This window comes from Neoarius graeffei, chromosome 3 (genome assembly GCF_027579695.1).
Source record: "Neoarius graeffei isolate fNeoGra1 chromosome 3, fNeoGra1.pri, whole genome shotgun sequence".
Taxonomy (NCBI): Eukaryota; Metazoa; Chordata; class Actinopteri; order Siluriformes; family Ariidae; genus Neoarius; species Neoarius graeffei.
This window is the reverse complement of record NC_083571.1, coordinates 92,965,774-92,987,805: the sequence shown is the minus strand read 5'-3', so window position 1 is coordinate 92,987,805 and position 22,032 is coordinate 92,965,774. Positions and strand designations below refer to the sequence as shown.

At 42.4% G+C, this 22,032-nt stretch overlaps 1 protein-coding gene across 1 annotated transcript; it reads right to left on the bottom strand.

Moving 5' to 3' along the window:
- Positions 1-6,539: 6,539 nt before the first annotated feature.
- On the bottom strand, positions 6,540-21,737 carry tdh (L-threonine dehydrogenase). The gene is made up of 9 exons (XM_060917651.1): positions 21,650-21,737; positions 15,111-15,324; positions 12,451-12,493; positions 12,268-12,338; positions 11,682-11,831; positions 9,472-9,644; positions 9,280-9,370; positions 7,120-7,389; positions 6,540-6,953 (listed from the first exon to the last, which is right to left on the bottom strand). The coding sequence occupies exons 2-9, from the start codon at positions 15,298-15,300 to the stop codon at positions 6,814-6,816; spliced, it is 1,128 nt and encodes a 375-aa protein (XP_060773634.1). The 5' UTR covers positions 15,301-15,324; positions 21,650-21,737; the 3' UTR covers positions 6,540-6,813.
- Positions 21,738-22,032: the final 295 nt, after the last annotated feature.

The following is a 22,032-nucleotide window of genomic DNA, read 5'->3' as shown; positions in this document are numbered from 1 at the left end:
TTGCTGACCTGCCTTAACTTGTATTAATAAACACACCTTCTGCACTTACATCCGTCTCCCAACCATCTCTGACAGAATACTTCACACTCCCTGACAAAGAGAACGCACATTCACCTGCTCATATGCCATGTTCAGGAACAAACTAATGTTAATGGCGCTAAAACAGCCACCGTCAAACGGTGCAGTTTGAGTCTTGTGGACTTGACTCGAAATTTTCTTTAATGACTTGACCGCTGGGGACTCAAACTCAAGGATTAGTGACTCAACTACAACTCTGGGCACTTCAGCCCAACCTCAGGCCATGGCTGCCCCATGTTAACCTCACTGCATGTCTTTGGACTGTGGGGGAAACCGGAGCAAACCCACACAGACAGGGGAAGAACATGCAAACTCTACACATAAAGGCCCCCATCGGCTGCTGGGCTCGAACCCAGAACCTTCTTGCTGTGAGGCAACAGTGCTAACCACTGTACCACCCAGTTCTTTAGCCAGGTGACCTAATTCACGTCTTTGTACTATGGAAGGAAAACAGCACACTTGGAGGAAACCCACACAGGGACGAGACAAACATATAACTCCACACAGAAAGGCCCCCGTCAACCAACAACTACAAAGCAGGAACGAGTGTGCAACAGTGCTAACCACTGCATCACTGTGCTGCACCTTAAAATATCATCTCATCTCATTATCTCTAGCCACTTTATCCTGTTCTACAGGGTCGCAGTCAAGCTGGAGCCTATCCCAGCTGACTACGGGCGAAAGGCGGGGTACACCCTGGACAAGTCGCCAGGTCATCACAGGGCCGACACATAGACACAGACAACCATTCACACTCACATTCACACCTACGGTCAATTTAGAGTCATCAGTTAACCTAACCTGCATGTCTTTGGACTGTGGGGGAAACCGGATCACCCGGAGGAAACCCACGCAGACACGGGGAGAACATGCAAACTCCACACAGAAAGGCCCTCGCCGGCCACGGGGCTCGAACCCGGACCTTCTTGCTGTGAGGCGACAGCGCTAACCACTACACTACCGTGCCGCCCCCCTTAAAATATCACATACTAGTAAACTAAATTAGAAGGTAATTTTGACAACCTAATAAAAAAAGGGGAAACCAGACAATGAATCATAAAATATCTTTATTATTGCTGTCGTTGCAAACAAAATGTGTTTTGTGAATGTTAACACAAAAGCTCTAGCACACATTTCTCACAAGTATTAAGATTTCATATTACTTGATCCTCTTGAAACACTGATGATTAAAAATAATCTAGCAGCACCTCAGGCAGCTGTCATTCATCGACATATTCAAAGCAGGTGCTGAAATTTGCCTATCTGCAAATATGAGGAGTCAAGATATAATTAACTTATTCCAGCATAACTGGTGAAAAGGATTTGATCAAAGACGCTTTATGATCACAAAAATGTATTGTGAAGTAAAGAGGTTACCATAAGATTTGAAGTACAAAAAGGCATGATTAACATAGCAAGATCATATGGAGAACACAAAAGATAAGCGTTTATGTGGAAAACAAATGTCCATATCATAATAATAATAATAATAATAATAATATAAAAAATACAAATGCATTACTTTATGTAGCTATTGATGCAAGAGAGCAAAGACAAATGAGCTCATTTGCTTATCAGCAAAAGCTAAATAAATAGATAAATAGTGCACAAGAGATGGAGGAAAGAAAAAAAATCTAAATGCTAGTATTATTTGTAGGGGGGCTGCCATGCCGTAACCATAGTAACCATCTTCCCCCTTTCACCGTACAGCATTGAACACACCAATCCCTGTACTCGATGCAATGTTCTATCTCCGCCCGTTCTTCTGACTCCCTGTAATGGTATTGGATACGGAGATGATACCAGATACCAAATACAGTGACGTCACGACTGTGCTTTAAACCCCTGGCGGAATCAAAATTCTTTCTCTCTGTCGGTGGGTTTCCACACGTGAAAGAGAGACGTCGTTGCATCTGTGCTACAGGAGAACAAAGGACAAAGAACGAACTATTGATGCCGGACCTTTAGCCAAAGTTCAATGTATTTGATCTTCGCATAGTTGCAATAATAACTGAACCGGTTAGTTACTGCAGCCCACGCAGTATTTTAAAGAGGAAAGGCGACCGGACCCCTTTACCCTTTCGCAACGTTGATGAACTACAAACAAGATTCCTTCCAGATCATCGGACGACCAATGGGACACTGAAGATGTTCAGCTGACGAGCTGTAAAAGTGAAAGGAACAGAACTGTTTTCTCCCTGGACCTGCGCTGTCTTCGGATAACAGACGACACACTTTTAGTCGCCAAGCAAGAGCAATCTCAAGTAAGGCTGGCATCTGGGCAATTGTTAGTCTTAGTTGTGGCTAGTTAATGTGAGGAGTGTTGTTTATTTGAATTCATTTATGGTTTAAATGTACGCATTTTGATTCACATGAAAGTCAGTCTTAGACCGCGTGTTGGTTGATTTACTTTATTTACTATCTGCATTTAGTTAGATCGTGCATGCGCTCTCTCTCTCTCACTCTCTTTTTAACTCCCTCGTGCGCTCTCCTTGTTGACCATCCCCCTCTAGGCGAGGGCTAGCACAAGGCTCGCGCATTCCATACACACACGCTCTCACATAAGCACGTGATTTCCCTCTCACATTTTAACATCCACTCGCCCCTACACTGTAAACTTGCATATAGCTTATTACTTCTGATCACCATTAGTGCCTTAGTTATCATCATATACACTACTGATTCTTATTTGTATACATTGTATCACCATTTATATTGAATTATTCCTTGGCTGCTATTGTTGCTATATCTGATCAGTATTAGTTTGCTAATTCATGTCAGCTATTTCAATAAATGGTATCTTTGGAATAAACTCTGTCCTGTTTATTGCTACAACATTCACTGAGTGCCAACCTCTGCCAAACAGGTATTCTAATTACCTTCGCCCATTTGGTTGTTATATGAATGTTATAGGTCTAGAGTAAACGTATTACATTAGAGCTGCAATACTCAATAAACTATAGCAACATCACCACCAAGTCTCATCATCTCTAGCCGCTTTATCCTGTCCTACAGGGTCGCAGGCAAGCTGGAGCCTATCCCAGCTGACTACGGGCGAAAGGCGGGGTACACCCTGGACAAGTCGCCAGGTCATCACAGGGCTGACACATAGACACAGACAACCATTCACATTCACACCTACGGTCAATTTAGAGTCACCAGTTAACCTAACTGCATGTCTTTGGACTGTGGGGGAAACCAGAGCACCCGGAGGAAACCCACAGGGAGAACATGCAAACTCTCCACAGAAAGGCCCTCGCCAGCCACGCGGCTCGAACCCAGACCTTCTTGCTGTGAGGCGACAGCGCTAACCACTATGCCACCGTGCTGCCCACCAAGTATTCCATTGATTTTAATAGTTTAGCTATAAACTATTAGACACTTGAATTAATGATTAATGAGTTTATGAGACTGATCCCTTTTTACATCAGACTGATTTGATAAGCCTATTGCACCTACATATTTATGCTGGCCCCTGCTTCCATTTATTTCTCTCGCTTTTGCTTGTGCTAGCTCTCTCTTTCACACACACACAAAGCATTATAATGGTGGCTCAGTGGTTAAGGCATTTGACTACTGATCTTAAGGCTGTGAGTTCAAACCCCAGCACTGCCCCTCTGCTTCCGCTGGGCCCCTGAGCAAGGCCCTCAACTGCTCCGTTGCATAAAAAGAGATAAGTGTAATGTCTTTCACTTATTTACATTGCTCTGGATAAATGTAAAAGACATAATTTTATTATGATGGCCAATTTATGGAAAAATAACTACACAATATCCAATAACAATTTTTTTAATTAACTTAATTCTATGGTAATCAATTTGGTTATCAGTTGGATAAGCTACCATTTTCTGGTATTTGTTATGAACACTTGTTTAAGCAGCTTAACATGTTAACTTCCTATTACTGATGTAGTCCATGAATCCATTACTTATCAGAAAGGACAGTTTTAGGACTATGATCATGTTTCCATTAAAAAGTCTACACTGTCCGGCCAAAAAAGTTGCACGCGCTAATATTTTGTTTCTATACAATATCACAGCATTTATTTCCATCCAGAGCTGCAGTAATTTTTCGCCAAGATCTTGGATTGATGATGGGAGAGTCGAACCACTGTGTGGTGGCCAATTCATGCGTGTAAATGTTTCCTCATCCTTCCTGAACTACTCTTTCAAAATTTGAGCCCTAATTTTATACGCATGCCATCAGGGAAGAAAAATCCATTGATGTAATAACCTGGTCATTCAGTACATTCAAGTCATCAGCTGACTTCATTTGCCCCATAACGTTCCTGAGCCTCGACCTGACCCACTGAAACAACTACAGATCATAACTCTGCCTCCAGAGGCTTGTACAGTGGCCAAGTGATGATGGGTGCATCGCTTCATGAGCTTCCCTTCTTACTTTGATGCACCCATTGCTTTGGAAAAGAGTAAATCTGAACTCCTCAGACCACATGACCTTTTTCCATTGCTCCAGTGTCCAATCTTTATGCTCCTGAGCAAATTGAAGCCTTTTCTTCTGATTAGTCTCACTAACAAATGGTTTTCTTATGGAAACACAGCTGTTTAGTCCCAATCCTGTGACGTTTTGTTGTACTGTGCATGTACACAGCAAATTCCTCAGTGTTGAATTAACACGTTCAGAGTTAATTTGTGTCCAACTGGACCTATATAAACACAGTAGGGTGTTAAATCAACACTCTGGGTGTTAATTCAACACTGGGGATTTTGCTGTGTAGAAATGCTCTTATTTTCATGGTGGTGTAGTGGTTAGCACGGTCGCCTCACAGCAAGAAGGTTCCGGGTTCAAACCCAGCAGCCGGCGAGGGCCTTTCTGTGTGGAGTTTGCATGTTTTCCCCGTGTCTGCGTGGGTTTCCTCCGGGTCCTCCGGTTTCCCCCACAGTCCAAAGACATGCAGTTAGGTTGACGTGGGGTGGCCTTGGGCTGAGGTGCCCTTGAGCAAGGTACCGAACCCCTGACTGCTCCCCGGGCGCTGTGTGTGGCTGCCCACTGCTCTGGGTGTGTGTGTATGGGTTCACTGCTTCAGATGGGTTAAATGCAGAGGATGAATTTCACTGTGCTTGAAGTGTGCATGTGACGAATAAAGGTTTTTTCTTCTTCTTCTTCTTCTATTAAACACAGCTGTGAGTTCCATGATTGAATTTTTTTTTACAATTCAACTTCACCAAGTGTTTCAGTGATCTCCGATCACGGAGAGTCAAGATTTTTTTTTTCTGACCACATTTCTTCCACAAAGTTGATGGTTCACCACTATCCTTCCAGGTTTTGATCATGAGTTGGCCAGGTCTTAACCCAATTCCAGTCATTTCAGTAATCTCCACAGTTGTTTTCTTGCTTAATGCAAGCCAATAATTTGACTCTTCTGAAACACAGGGACATCTTTTCCACGACCACAGGATACGTCTTCCGACATGGTCGTTTAAGAAATGAGAAGCTACTCACTGCATCAGTTAGAGTGAAAACAATAGTTGCCAGCTGAAACGCATTAATCACTGCAGTAATTATCCAATCAAAGGCTCTTAAATATTTACTCATTTAAATCCAAATGGTCACTTTTTTTTGGCCAGGCAGTGTATTTCCTAATAATATTATCGAATAAAATACACTTAGCTAGATTTTTCTTAGCTATGTTAGTTGCTTCCGTTATAAATATTTGTGACATCTGACAATGGTTTGACTACTGATGCTTTATTACCTTGCCCGAGACGGAGTCCACCAGTATTGTTTTCAGTGAGGTTTTTTTGTTTTGTTAGCAACATTACGGGAAGACGGCTGGACCAATCTTCATGAAACTTTCAGGATAGATGAGCATTGGTCTCAAATAGAACCTCCAACTTTTTGAGGGTCATCCAGTCAAGGTCACCAAAAAGGTCAAAATCGTTTTTTTTCGTTCTGATTCTATTTCTCTTTCTCACAAACACATGTGATTCTGGTTCTGACTGTAATGCTCTCTTTCATGAACATACGATTCTGATTCAAAATCTAAATCTGAGAGATACTAGATAGAAAATAAGTGCTGCCGGGCGAGGTTTATTTTGCTTGGCAACACTTGTTTGTAATTTGTAAAAAAATTTTTACCACATGGTTAACGATTAGCTTGCAGGACATTATTTGTTCAGTTGGTTATGTGTGCTTTTTTATTTAATTCCCAGGAGGCATTTCTTAGTTAGTTAAAGTAGCCGAACAGTATTATCGTCAGACCCATCAAATGGTTGTAAATGACTAACATAAATCTAACTTAATCATTTAAGCAGTCCAGCAAGGCAACGTTTACTCAATAACTGGGGTAATCTTGGGTAGCAATTTCCACTCCAAGCCAGCCCTTAGCCTCAACACTGAACATTATTCCACCTTTTGTTTTTTTTTGTTTTTTTAATTTCCTTTCCTAATTAAAGAAAATTGAGCGTCTTAGCTTCTGTGATATTGGAGCCTAACCAATGTCTGATTCTAATCTTTTCACTTTTATTATTACATCAATGAAAAATAATAAAATATAAATAAAAACGATCTTGGGGGTGTTACATGTTCTGGGTACTTAAGAATTGACCGTCACTGGTGATCTGAGTGACGTATGTCTCTAGATTTGTTTTCCTCCAGATAATCCAGGCACAGAAGAGACAGAGAGCAAATTATTTACAGACCAGAAATCTCTGTTCTCTAAGGCTAGCAGTCCTTAATATATGCATGTACAAGCTCCAGTTTCTTAGACTGGATTCAGTTGGCTTGGGCAACTTTGGACTCTGAACCAATGAAGTTAAGCATCGTCTGAACCAATTCCGGCAGGTCGTAGTCATGCTTCCAGCTCCAGTCATTGCGGGCATTCGAGTCATCAAAGTTCATGGGCCAACTGTCAGCTGTACAACGAAATCACACATTAAGAACATTAATATACATTGATCCCTCAGATGAAGAAGATCTTAATAATTGTAAGAACTCAATTCAGGCTTCACATTTGAAATATGTCACACTTGAAGGGAATACTGTATGAAGTATGGGTATGTTGGCAAGCTTGACTCTTACCGATTGCCTGCCGTACAGGGTCAATTTTATATGTGACTTGCAGGTCGGGTAACTGTTTCTGGACCTCCTGTGCCAGTTCATCAGGTGTGAAGCTCATGGCATTGATGTTGTAAGTGCGCATGGACAGCGTTTCAGCTGGGGCTTCCATGAGCTCGAGCGTAGCCCGCAAACAGTCGTCAATGTACATCATAGGGAGTCGTGTGTCTGGTTTCAAGTTGCACTCAAACTTGCCAGTCTTGATAGCATCGTGGAATATCTGCACAGCGTAATCTGAAGAACGAAGACAGACTAAGAGTTAAAATTTGATTTATGATTATTTTTAATGAATTACAATTCTGCCATAATACATTCTCTGCCATTTGTACAATGGAATTCCCATGCTTGGTAATGGTACTCAGCAAATTTGAGGATGCACATATAAGGTAAAAGGTATAGGTTGAATGCTTGGGCTAATATTTTATAAGCCCAGCTAAAAATACTTGCAGGGAGCAGCAGTGTGTGAGACATACTGTACATCACATGAGCCATAAGCAATATCCTGAAGCACACATATAGCACAGAAGTGCCTGGGGGTATAAACTTAAACCCTCCATGTGATATGTTTTCTATTTTGATTTACGATGTAGCAATTCCATATTTGACGATGCCACTGAACCTACTATGATACAAAACAGTATAATTTAGTGGCCTCTGGTCAATATGTGACCAGCTTTGTTTTGGGTACACCTACAGTTAATTCATACAGGACAATTTTACAAGTATCAGAATTACACAGGGCGGCACGGTGGTGTAGTGGTTAGCGCTGTCGCCTCACAGCAAGAAGGCTCTGGGTTCGAGCCCCGTGGCCGGCGAGGGCCTTTCTGTGCGGAGTTTGCATGTTCTCCCCGTGTCCGCGTGGGTTTCCTCCGGGTGCTCCGGTTTCCCCCACAGTCCAAAGACATGCAGGTTAGGTTAACTGGTGACTCTAAATTGACCGTAGGTGTGAATGTGAGTGTGAATGGTTGTCTGTGTCTATGTGTCAGCCCTGTGATGACCTGGCGACTTGTCCAGGGTGTACCCCGCCTTTCGCCCGTAGTCAGCTGGGATAGGCTCCAGCTTGCCTGCGACCCTGTAGAAGGATAAAGCGGCTAGAGATAATGAGATGAGAATTACACACTTATTTTTTAATTCAGCCTAATAAAGTATTTACACATCAGTTTAAAAATATGATTTTTTTTTTAACACAACAGCAGTTTGTCCTTTTTGATAATTGATATGTTAAAGCAAGACGGCCTTTCGATTTCATAAAATCCGTGAAATGTAGTTCCCTCTGAAATTTGGTCATTGTGATATGTTTATTTCTGTAATATCTCACAAAAAAAATATATCAGGCCATTCTGTAGCTGGGAAGTTATTTAATTTGAAGGGATTCCTTCGCAAATAATATGCATGAAATCGCTCGCTTCACGCAGTCAAGCAGACAGAGGAAGTCCACATGTGCATGCACAGGTTTACCTTCTTCTTCTTTTTGGTTTTATGGCAGCTGGCATCCACAGTGTTGGATGCATTACTGCCATCTACAGGTTTACCTTTGACCGTGCACTGACAGTTCCATCATTCTGTCGCTAAACGAACAGCTGATCACACCGAGGTGCTCGCTGAGCGCCGATATTTATTAGTTTGGTCCTGCGTTTCCTTTCCTTCGCAGCATAACGTCTTTTCTTCTCGCTTTCCGTTACTGTAGTCGGTCTTTCACGTTTCATTCGCACACTCACGTCCCCCATTTTTCACTCCTGTTTCAAATTTGTATCCCACAATGCCTTGCGCGAACGGGGAAACCCACCACGTGATGCATGACATGGTATCTTGAATAGGGTCATGGTGAAGCGGGAAAAAATAGCGGAGAATTTAGGGCCACATGGCCCTAAATTCATTAATTGTTCTATTTTTAAAAAACTAAAAATTGGAAGTCTGCGATTCGAATTCAGTCGCTTTTGGTCCACTAAACAAAAATAATTGGGCGTCGGGGAAAATTCTTTTTATGACCTACACTTGAAAAATCTGAAAGGCAGTCTACCTTTAATGTTGTATTGATACATTTCAATTACTGCTTTTTAAATGATGATTTGGCTCGATGCATCCATATCATTACACTTCTAGTTGTGACTAAGGATGCTGTACCTGTCGTACCACCGCCAGGCTGGGAATCTGCGGAGATGATACCAGGGTACCGGAGACAGCGGAAGTCAAGACCATACCGGTGATGGTAGTACTATGGATGAAAGAAAGAATGGTTGAGAAGAAATGAAGGTTGACTGTGACCAGTATTGTGAGCTATGGTGACTGGATGAATACAGAACGCATGAGATTTACCTCGCCCATTAGCTCAGCATGGACCTTGGAGACACCATATATGGTACGAGGTCGTTGCACGCAAAGATCAGGAGTCGGGTTACGGGGCGAAGTTGGACCGAAGGCACCAATTGTGCTGGGAACAAACAGTCGAAGCCCATGCTCAGCAGCAATGTCCAGGATGTTGTGAAGACCTGAGAACATCACCAGTGGTTAACGGCACATCAGAATCAAGTTTATTGCCAAGTACGTTCTCACATACAAGGAATTTACTTTGGTGATTGGTGCTTGAACAGTTAAGATAGAAGAATTTAGCAAAGACAAAAAGTAAAAAGTAGCTATATACATAGAATAAGAAATTGAAGAGTGTGAAATATACAAACTGGAAAAAGTGGACATATTTAAGAGGTATATGCATGAGTTGCTGGAGTCCAAGCTGTACAGTGTGTCCGGAATGTGCAAAAAATAGGTCACATGGTGACATTGAAGATGGAGAAGAGACACAATAAGAGTGCGTGAAAAATAGAGACTATCTATAGTGGGCAAGTAAAAAAAAATCATGCCACTTACAGTGGTGCTTGAAAGTTTGTGAACCCTTTAGAATTTTCTATATTTCTGCATAAATATGACCCAAAACATCACATTTTCACATAAGTCCTAAAAGTAGATAAAGAGAACCCAGTTAAACAAATGAGACAAAAAAAATTATACTTGGGCATTTATTTATTGAGGAAAATGATCCAATATTACATATCTGTGAGTGGCAAAAGTATGTGAACCTTGAGGATTAGCAGTTAATTTGAAGGTGAAATTAGAGTCAGGTGTTTTCAATCAATGGGATGACAATCAGGTGTGAGTGGGCACCCTGTTTTATTTAAAGAACAGGGATCTATCAAAGTCTGATCTTCACAACACATGTTTGTGGAAGTGTATCATGGCACGAACAAAGGAGATTTCTGAGGACCTCAGAAAAGGATGGAAAAGCTTACAAAACCTTACAAAACCATCTCTAAAGAGTTTGGACTCCACCAATCCACAGTCAGACAGATTGTGTACAAATGGAGGAAATTCAAGACCATGGTTACCCTCCCCAGGAGTGGTCGACCAGCAAAGATCACTCCAAGAGCAAGGCGTGTAATAGTCGGCCAGGTCACAAAGGACCCCTGGCTAATGTTCATGAGTCCACCATCAGGACAACACTGAACAACAGTGGTGTGCATGGCAGGGTTGCAAGGAGAAAGCCACTGCTCTCCAAAAAGAACATTGCTGCTCATCTGCAGTTTGCTAAAGATCACGTGGACAAGCCAGAAGGCTATTGGAAAAAAAATGGATGGATGAGACCAAAATCGAACTTTTTGATTTAAATGAGAAGCGTTATGTTCGGAGAAAGGAAAACACTGCATTCCAGCATAAGAACCTTATCCCATCTGTGAAACATGGTGGTGGTAGTATCATGGTTTGGGCCTGTTTTGGTGCATCTGGGCCAGGATGGCTTGCCATCATTGATGGAACAATGAATTCTGAATCATACCAGCGAATTCTAAAGGAAAATGTCAGGACATCTGTCCATGAACTGAATCTCAAGAGAAGGTGGGTCATGCAGCAAGACAACGACCCTAAGCACACAAGTTGTTCTACCAAAGAATGGTTAAAGAAGAATAAAGTTAATGTTTTGGAATGGCCAAGTCAAAGTCCTGACTTTAATCCAATGGAAATGTTGTGGAAGGACCTGAAGCGAGCAGTTCATGTGAGGAAACCCACCAACATCCCAGAGTTGAAGCTGTTCTGTACGGAGGAATGGGCTAAAATTCCTCCAAGCCGGTGTGCAGGACTGATCAACAGTTACCGGAAATGTTTAGTTGCAGTTATTGCTGCACAAGGGGGTCACACCAGATACTGAAAGCAAAGATTCACATACTTTTGCCACTCACAAATATGTAATATTGGATCATTTTCCTCAATAAATAAATGACCAAGTATAATATTTTTGTCTCAATTGTTTAACTGGGTTCTCTTTATCTACTTTTAGGACTTGTGCGAAAATCTGATGATGTTTTAGGTCATATTTATGCAGAAATATAGAAAATTCTAAAGGGTTCACAAACTTTCAAGCACCACTGTAGCAGGACAGGATATAACTTATAAAATGTTAAAAATGTAAACTGTATGTAAAATAACCATTATTATTATTATGAATCATATCAATGGCAAGTGTAAACATGCAGACATACCAGTTATGTTGACAGACCTGGCCAGGGCCACGTTAGCTTCCCCAACAGCACTCAGAAGAGCACTGTAATGCACCAACCAGGTGATCCGGTTGTTGACAACAATCTCTCGCAAGTTTTTATAGTCCAAGATGTCAGAGTAGATAAAGGGGCCTGTATTGAGGTCAAGAAATATGCCACAATTCAGAACACATCTTCTTGCTTTATTCTGAGTAGTCACACAGATGCCAGTGTAGCAAATTATCCAAATTGATTTTCTGACAAAAATACAATTCTCAGAAGTACAGAGGCAAGAGTTGGAATGATTAGCCGTTGGCAGTTTGGAGGAGGAAAAAAAAAAGCGAGTAACTTAGGCAATCTACATTGTGAATTAGACAAATGTGAAAAAACATTGAATAAACGTAACCCCCCCCCCAGTATTTTCACAGATTTGGACAGTTGTTCTATGACAAACTATCAAGAACTGTTACAAAGGCTGCTTTATTTATACTGGTAACTGTAGAAAGGCAGTGAAAGACCTGCTCTCTGAGCTTTGGGATGCTAGCAGACTCCAATTACATGAGCAAAGGAAACCGAAGACAGCACTCACCACTGTGAAAGACATGGGTGGGTGGTTTCCTGATATCTGAAAGAATCACGTTGTTCTTTCCAAACTGCTTCCTGTTAATCAAAATCAAATTTGACGTTCACTTTCCCAGAGAACACAAAACTGAGAACAATGCTTATGACCAGGAGAATTATACACCCGTCACTCATGCATATCAATCCTTACCTCAGCAGTTTGGCAAGCCCAACACCTAGCTGCCCAAGGCCACCTGCAAGGAAGTGAACCATGGATTAAAGCAAAAAAAAAAAAAATCTGACTGAAAAAAAAAGCTCCATGTCGTTGGCCCCTACCACGTCAGCGATGCGTCAAATTTTAAACGCCATGTTGTCCATTATCCCCTCGGCCCCTACTTATAGTACATTTACATAATTTTAACAATGACTAAAGCTAAGGCAAGACTTTACCATTGTCATTACTGGCTATAAATGATGAAACATCAAGTTTTCAGCACAAAGTGCAAATTTATTTCAACAATACTTTAGTAATGCACAACAGTGGTTCAGAGAAAAGTGAAAGTGCAGTCGAACTTGAACCATGCTTTCAGAAGAGTGGAACAGAAAGAAAAATAAGAAACTCTGTTGAAATAAAGCCAGGAAACAAGAAAAGTAAAGTGAAAGTTCACTTTTTCTGCTTCTTCGCAGTGAAGCCAAAGGCATCTAGTTTGGCAACACCTGATGCCTGTTTTTGTTTCTTTTTCCTTGGCACAGTAGCAGGAGCTTGCCATTATCGCCCATTTCATTTCGCCAAGCCCATCTCCACTTATTCTTTACCGTTTTGTCGATGTCTGACACATCTGTGCCTTCATTTAAAAGAAGCGCGTCCATGCTGGCAAAACCGAAAGTAATTTGACGCGCTCTAGTGATGGAAATCGAAGGGCCTATGTCAGGTGAAATATGGCCTTATACGCAGTATTCTAGTTGAGGGGGGATGTGGGGGGATGGCATCCCCCTTCTGAAATAAAATCTCAAATCATCCCCCTTATAAAACGGCCATCCCCCCCATCACATCCCTTGTGCCATTTTACCAATTAATGTGGAAATTAGCCTACTATTATTTTAACAAATATTACTACCATTTCAACATTAGAGGCTTTGCGCAGTGATAGCCTACATGTAGCTGGATAAAAAAAAGACGCATATTTATTTATTCAGTTGCACCTCTCATTCACACCTACAGTACCAATCAAAAGTGTGGAAACGCCTCTAATTCAGTGGTTTTTCATTATTTTAAAATTTTCTGAATTGTAGATTAATACTAAAGCCATCGACATTATGAAGAAATATCTCATCTCATTATCTGTAGCCGCTTTATCCTGTTCTACAGGGTCGCAGGCGAGCTGGAGCCTATCCCAGCTGACTACGGGCAAAAGGCAGGGTACACCCTGGACAAGTCGCCAGGTCATCACAGGGCTGACACATAGATACAGACAACCATTCACACCTACGGTCAATTTAGAGTCGCCAGTTAACCTAACCTGCATGTCTTTGGACTATGGGGGAAACCGGAGCACCCGGAGGAAACCCACGCAGACAACATGCAAACTCCACACAGAAAGGCCCTCACTGGCCACGGGGCTCGAACCTGGACCTTCTTGCTGTGAGGCGACAGCGCTAACCACTACACCACCGTGCCGCCCATGAAGAAATATATATGGAATTATTTGGTAAACAAAAAAATGTGTTAATTAAACCAGAATATGTTTTATATTTTAGATTCTTCAAAGTAGGCACCTTTTGCTTAGATGACAGCTTTGCACATCTTGGCATTTTCTCAGTCAGCTTTATGAGGTAGTCACCTGGAATGGCTTTCAGTTTACACTGTGCCTTGTCAAGAGTTAATTTCTTGAATTTCTTGACCTCTCAATGTGTTTGAGACCATCAGTTGTGTTGTGAAGAGGTAGAGTTGGTATACAGTGAATGGCCCTATTTGAGTACTGCTCTAATCCATATTATGCCAAGAACTACTCAACTAAGTAAAGAAAAACGACAGTCCATCATTACTTTAAGAAATGAAGGTCAGTCAGTCCGAAAAAGTTTGGGATGAGTTGGACCGCAGAGTGAAGGCAAAGCAGCCAACGAGTGCTCAGCACCTCTGGGAACTCCTTCAAGACTGTTGGAAAACTATTTCGAGTGATTACCTCATGAAGCTGATTGAGAGAATGTCAGGAGTGTGCAAAGCTGTAATAAATCAAAGCAAAAGGTGCCTACTTTAAGAATCTAAAATCTAAAACATATTTTGGTTTGATTAACATTTTAAAGTTTACTAAATGATTCCTTACGTGTTGCTGCATAGTCTGGATGACTTCAGTATTCATTTACAATGTAGGAAAAAATTTTTTAAAATAAAAACATCGAATTTGAAGGTGTTTCCAAACTTTTGACTGGTACTGTATACGGAGGTTTCAGTCACTGAAAACAGCTACTTTCGCAAACTCTGAGCAGAGTGGAGATTTCTGAAAACTCCATCTTCAGACACTCGTGTAAATCGGGAAAACGAAGCAACAGTGGGCGAGAGGGCGCGTGAATATAATGAGTCATAGGTGTGAATCTTTCACCGAATGCCAATTGTCGCGGTTCTTCATGAAATCGCACGCGCAAATTCATTAGGTTAACTTTCAAATAACTGTTCTTGTGCACTTGCGACACTGGAGCCACTTTCCTGAATTTTGAACTTCGGAGTATTCGCTTCCACTGTTTTCTGACTTTTTGTGCTTCGTGAATGAGTCACTGAACAGAGCAGAGCAATCAAATCATGGGAAAGAGCAAACAAATTGATTACGAGCCATGAAATTAGGCAATGGCAAATATAACGAGCGTTGGTCATACCTGTGATAAGGACCTTTGGGTGATCTGTTTCAGAAAAGGACACTAAGTGAAAGCTGGCATCTGATGCATTGGTCACTTGGCGGGGGGAGAAGCTGGCATGACGCACAGCCACTGCTGAAACTTGACAGCCACATCCAGGGGCCAGAAGGGCTTTCTTAGCCACCTTAGTCAAGGCACGGAAAACTGGCATCTTCAGTGACCAATGAATAAATTTCTGTTGAGAAATAAAATAATTATTTTATATCAAGCCTTGACAGTACTGGTTTACAGCAATTCATAAGTTTTCCTAATCACTCCCAAGGCCATATTACATTACAGGCATTTATCAGATGCTCTTATCCAGAGTGACGTACAATATACCCAGAGCAGCCCAGGGTTAGGTGCCTTGCTCAAAGGCACTTCAGCCATTCCTACTGGTCCAGGGAATCGAACTGGCAATCTTTCAGTCCTAAAGCTGCTTCTCTAACCATTAGGCCATGACTTCTGCATATTTGGCCATTAGGCCATGATGTCCCCATATTCTTGATCTTACTTGCTGTTCTGGTCGTACTCCTTTTAATTATATGGCATCTGACTTGTCCATATTTGACCACAAACTAGTTCACATCGCCACACCTTCCCATACCCTTACATTAGGGTTATGACTGTGAAAGTGTTTTCAAAATTTCTACTTTCCTGATGTTGCATTTGGTGAACTTTTACTCATATATTACTTTTTTGAAGTTATTTTTATTGGGTCATGCAGAAACCTCCCACACCCCAACATCACCTCACTCACATCATCTTTCAATGAATTTATTTCATAATCATGATTTATTTATTTAATATACATGTATTTATCAGAGCGGCACGGTGGTGTAGTGGTTAGCGCTGTCGCCTCACAGCAAGAAGGTCCCGGGCTCGAGCCCCGGGGCCGGCGAGGGCCTTTCTGTGTGGAGTTTGCATGCTCTCCCCGTGTCCGCGTGGGTTTCCTCCGGGTGCTCCGGTTTCCCCCACAGTCCAAAGACATGCAGGTTAGGTTAACTGGTGACTCTAAATTGACCGTAGGTGTGAATGTGAGTGTGAATGGTTGTCTGTGTCTATGTGTCAGCCCTGTGATGACCTGGCGACTTGTCCAGGGTGTACCCCGCCTTTCGCCCGTAGTCAGCTGGGATAGGCTCCAGCTTGCCTGCGACCCTGTAGAACAGGATAAAGCGGCTAGAGACAATGAGATGAGATGTATTTATCAAAAGTGAGGTGATGTTGGGGTGCGGGAGGTTTTTGCATGACCCAATAAAAATAACTTCAAAAAAGTAATATATGAGTAAAAGTTCACCAAATGCAACATCAGGAAAGTAGAAATTTTGAAAACACTTTCACAGTCATAACCCTACCTTACATCCTCCTCCTCCTGCATTAATCTCATTATACCTCCTGCCAGATTGACTACCACGGGGTTTAGAGCTTTCAGCCATGCTGCTCCTCGCCTCTGGAACTCTCTCTCTCACAAGATATCAATAATACTGACTCTTTCTACCTTCAAGTCCAATTGCTTCAAACTTACTTGTTCTGTTTGATTCTAGCTCTAACGGCTACAATCAAATTAATTTTTTTGTACTTGTGTTGTTTTGTAAGGTGTCCTTGAAAGGTGCCAATAAATAAAACTCATAATAATAATAATAATAATAATCTCATCTCATTATCTCTAGCCGCTTTATCCTTCTACAGGGTCGCAGGCAAGCTGGAGCCTATCCCAGCTGACTACGGGCGAAAGGCGGGGTACACCCTGGACAAGTCACCAGGTCATCACAGGGCTGACACACAGACACAGACAACCATTCACACTCACATTCACACCTACGGTCAATTTAGAGTCACCAGTTAACCTAACCTGCATGTCTTTGGACTGTGGGGGAAACCGGAGCACCCGGAGGAAACCCACACGGACACGGGGAGAACATGCAAACTCCACACAGAAAGGCCCTCGCCGGCCACGGGGCTCGAACCCGGACCTTCTTGCTGTGAGGCGACAGCGCTAACCACTACACCACCGTGCCGCCCTAATAATAATAATAAATTATTATTAGTAGTAGTAGTATGGCTCTGAAAAACATGTGTATAATCTCATCTCATCTCATTATCTCTAGCCGCTTTATCCTTCTACAGGGTCGCAGGCAAGCTGGAGCCTATCCCAGCTGACTACGGGCGAAAGGCGGGGTACACCCTGGACAAGTCACCAGGTCATCACAGGGCTGACACACAGACACAGACAACCATTCACACTCACATTCACACCTACGGTCAATTTAGAGTCACCAGTTAACCTAACCTGCATGTCTTTGGACTGTGGGGGAAACCGGAGCACCCGGAGGAAACCCACGCGGACACGGGGAGAACATGCAAACTCCACACACAAAGGCCCTCGCTGGCCACGGGGCTCGAACCCAGGACCTTCTTGCTGTGAGGCGACAGCGCTAACCACTACACCACCGTGCCGCCTACATGTGTATAATTTTATATACAATTCTGGAGAACAAGGAAAGCAGTCATCGCCAACTACTTGACTGGAAATCAAGTAAAGATAGTTACAGTCCTGCATCAGCAACAACAACAATCCTCTTTGGTCCGTGCAGCTGCCAAAGCACAAGCTGGTAGACCAGCTTTACCAGCTGGCTATTTTTTTAGCTTTTTTATAACATGAATAAACTTGATAGTAAATGTTTGAGATGTTCTAATTGCCTTACTGTTATGTTATTTTCTTCACAATAGCCTGACTAGAACATAAAACTATTTTAGTAGTGGTTTCCTTTCTACAGGAAATTACAAGCTGGCACAGTTACACAATGGCGACCTTCTCAACTACCTCAGCCGGAGCTTTGGCAGCTGGTATTCACTCAGACCATGCTGATTTGTTCCTGCAAGTCATACAAACAAAATAAATAAACTGCTGACTCAATGTGAAACATGGAGCATTTTGAAACCTTATTCCTACCAGTTGGAACATGGAGTGCTGAGGAATGGGGTGATTGAGTACTGCATTTGCCCTGCCTTCACGAGCGACCAATCAGCGTGCAAGAAGGACATGCATGTGAGGCAATGCAAACAACATCAAGTTTTCAACTCTGTCATGTGTGGCAATGATTTGCATATTGAACAACGGATGCTTCAGAAACCTGGCATCCCAAACACGCTACTACATCCATTATTATTCTTTAATTTTAAAATAGTTTATGAGTTTATGTTGCATTGTGTTTTCTGTCTCCTTTACTTTGGTAATTACCACCTTAGGCAATTTAGGAGCTTGTGTTCAAGTAGTCAAAATGATCCCGCTTAAGCCCTGGAATGAAAACTACAGCTTAGCTAAATAAAAACATGCAAGTAATTATGGAAATTATATACATTCATTTACAACGGTCTTGAGCAAAGAAAGAAAAAGTACACCTCTACAGAGGAATGTGATTCAAATAATGCAAATAGCGATACAGTATATATCCTAACCAAAGTGAATTCCTTGTATGCGAGAGTGTACTTGGCAATAAACTTGATTCTGATTCTAATTCTAACCTACTGTGTATGCTGTGTTAGCAGAACAGAGCTCGACAGTTACGGTAGTCCAACTGTCCGGGACAACCAAGTGTTTGGCCTGGGCAAGTCAAATTCCAACAAAACTAGTTCAACCCCTTCAGTGATCCAGCCATGTTACTGTTTATGAAATTCAGGGGAAGCAGAGTACCACAGGTGTGTGCGTAAAAATAACCACGTCGTAATATCTAATTATAGACTATTAGACTTTGAATTCATCGAAATGGGAGAAATGATGATTAAATACCTAAATAAAAATCTGTGGTGAATCTTCATTTCATTTGGACAGTCATTGTATTTTTCTTTCGTATGGTTCACATTAACAATCACAAATGTCGTAAAATATTTCACGGGAATTTTACGACAGTGCCAAACTCACGGTTTGTTTTCTTTCACAACGTGATTCTGTCCCGGCGGCGCGGTGGTGTAGTGGTTAGCGCTGTCGCCTCACAGCAAGAAGGTCCTGGGTTCGAGCCCCAGGGCCGGCGAGGGCCTTTCTGTGTGGAGTTTGCATGTTCTCCCCGTGTCCGCGTGGGTTTCCTCCGGGTGCTCCGGTTTCCCCCACAGTCCAAAGACATGCAGGTTAGGTTAACTGGTGACTCTAAATTGACCGTAGGTGTGAATGCGGGTGTGAATGGTTGTCTGTGTCTGTGTCGGCCCTGTGATGACCTGGCGACTTGTCCGGGGTGTACCCCGCCTTTCGCCCATAGTCAGCTGGGATGGGCTCCAGCTTGCCTGCGACCCTGTAGAGGGATGGAGCGGCTAGAGATAATGAGATGAGATGAGATTCTGTCCCTCTTATCATGTCCAACTTGCTTTCTTTCGGTTTCATTTATTTAAATTAAATTATACTTCCAGTTTTACTTTATTAATCCAGATTTAACTTTATTTCCTCCAGAAGCTTTGAATTTGGGTGAATTGAACTCTAAAAACTGCAGGTCACAGGTTATAACACACACACACCATAATGGGGCACTGGATAGTTTTTGTTTATTGTTGCAGTTAAAGTATGAGTTTTACTGAAAAATTATAAATCATTAAAGCCTAATGATTATCATAACTATACCTGCTTTTTGATAAACTTTGTTAACCACTTTCCTTTCACTGAACTAGTTAAATGCACGGTAATAAAAAGCTCATGGTCAGGATGAGTGAAAAATCTTGCTGCTTGTCTGACTGGACAAGTGGATTAAAAAGTTAAATATCGAGCTCTGCAGTGTTGGTGCATTCAAGTGGGATTTTAAATCCAAACATAGGTTCAAGACAGATATATTTGGGTGTGTGCGTGTGTTATATATTATTCGTGTTTGATTTGTTACATGATTATAACCTACTGCACAATTAGGTCCATATCCAACACCACAGGGTGTCATTTTCATCCTCATTCAAAATATTCAAGGTTACACTCAGACACCGAGACCTGAGACTCTCACTCTTATGCGATAAGAGCGTGCATGTCAAAATATGTCACATCCCAATTTTTGACAAAAAGCACATTTATTGTTGTAATTAAAGAGCATATTAAACACTTTAAATATCCCATACTTTAAATAATATTTTAAATATTGGCCCTTTGCATCTTATTGCTCTTTAAGAAGAAGAAACCTTTGTCACATGCACACTTCAAGCACAGTGAGATTCATCCTCTGCATTTAACCCATCTGAAGCAGTGAACACACGCGTACACCCAGAGCAGTGGGCAGCAACACCACAGCGCCCGGGGAGCAGTCAGGGGTTGCTCAAGGGCACCTCAGCCCAAGGCTTAACCTAACCGCATGTCTTTGAATTGTGGAGGAAACCCACGCAGGCATGGGGAGAACATGCAAACTCCACACAGAAAGGCCCTCGCCAGCCACTGGGCTCGAACCATGCCATTTTGCATTACATGTACATTCGACACTGCAAATACCTGAACCGTTTGCTGCTTTGTGTAATGCCCATATCCATCCATTATCTGTAGCCGCTTATCCTTTTCAATTGAACCTACGGTCAATTTAGAGCCACCAGTTAACCTAACCTGCAGGGGAAACCGGAGCACCCGGAGGAAACCCAGGCAGACACGGAGAGAACATGCAAACTCCATACAGAAAGGCCCTCGCCGGCAGCTGGGCTCGAACCCGGACCTTCTTGCTATGAGGCGACAGTGCTAACCACTACACCACCATGCCGCCCCATATCTTTACAGTTATTGCTCATTATGTACCGTAATATTTTACATATCTCATCTCATCTCATTATCTCTAGCCGCTTTATCCTTCTACAGGGTCGCAGGCAAGCTGGAGCCTATTCCAGCTGACTATGGGCGAAAGGCGGGGTACACCCTGGACAAGTCGCCAGGTCATCACAGGGCTGACACATAGACACAGACAACCATTCACACTCACATTCACACCTACGGTCAATTTAGAGCCACCAGTTAACCTAACCTGCAGGGGAAACCGGAGCACCCGGAGGAAACCCAGGCAGACACGGAGAGAACATGCAAACTCCACACAGAAAGGCCCTCGCTGGCAGCTGGGCTCGAACCCGGACCTTCTTGCTATGAGGCGACAGTGCTAACCACTACACCACCATGCCGCCCCATATCTTTACAGTTATTGCTCATTATGTACCGTAATAGTTTACATATTAGTCTCTTTATTATATTGTATTTCTACTTTTTCTCTTACCACTCACATGTGATGCACGTATGAAACAGTCTGCCACTCTGTCTGTACAGTAGTAGTAGTAGTCCTGCTGTATATTATTAGTATAAAAGCTAACCTCAAACCCTTATGGGTTTTGAACGCAGTGAAGTCTGGTGCACTAGTATAACTATCATGAAATGAATAGTAAAGGATGTAAAGCACACAGGCAACTCGAGAAATAGAAATAGTGTTAATAGCTACTGTAATAGAGCAACAAATTTCATTTATATGTAGCAATTCCTAGTTTACAAACAAACAAACAAACATTTCTACAAGCAGTATTTTGCTTACCAGTAAGCTAGATGAAATAATAAAGTATGTGTCGGCTCCTTTAACTGGGCTTCACTGAGCTCTTCCTACACAGTTGCATCAGACACTGAGAGGACAGCAGGTTATATATCAGCAGCCAGCTGGGTTCAAGAGAAGCCGGCGTTCATTCTGATTGGTCGCACAGCGAAGGTGCGGTCATCACTCCTGACCACGCCTACCTGACGTCACTGAAGCGGAAGCGCCCGCGTGCCTGCTGCAAGAAAAACCAGCAAGCAACGTGGTGCCACGTGATGTTGACTTTCAGCTTCCTGACATTAAATACCTGCAGGGGCGTAGCTGGGGGTTCCCATAACCCCTCCCCCTTCCCTTTGTTGGACCATACATTTTTTCAATAGCCGCATAAG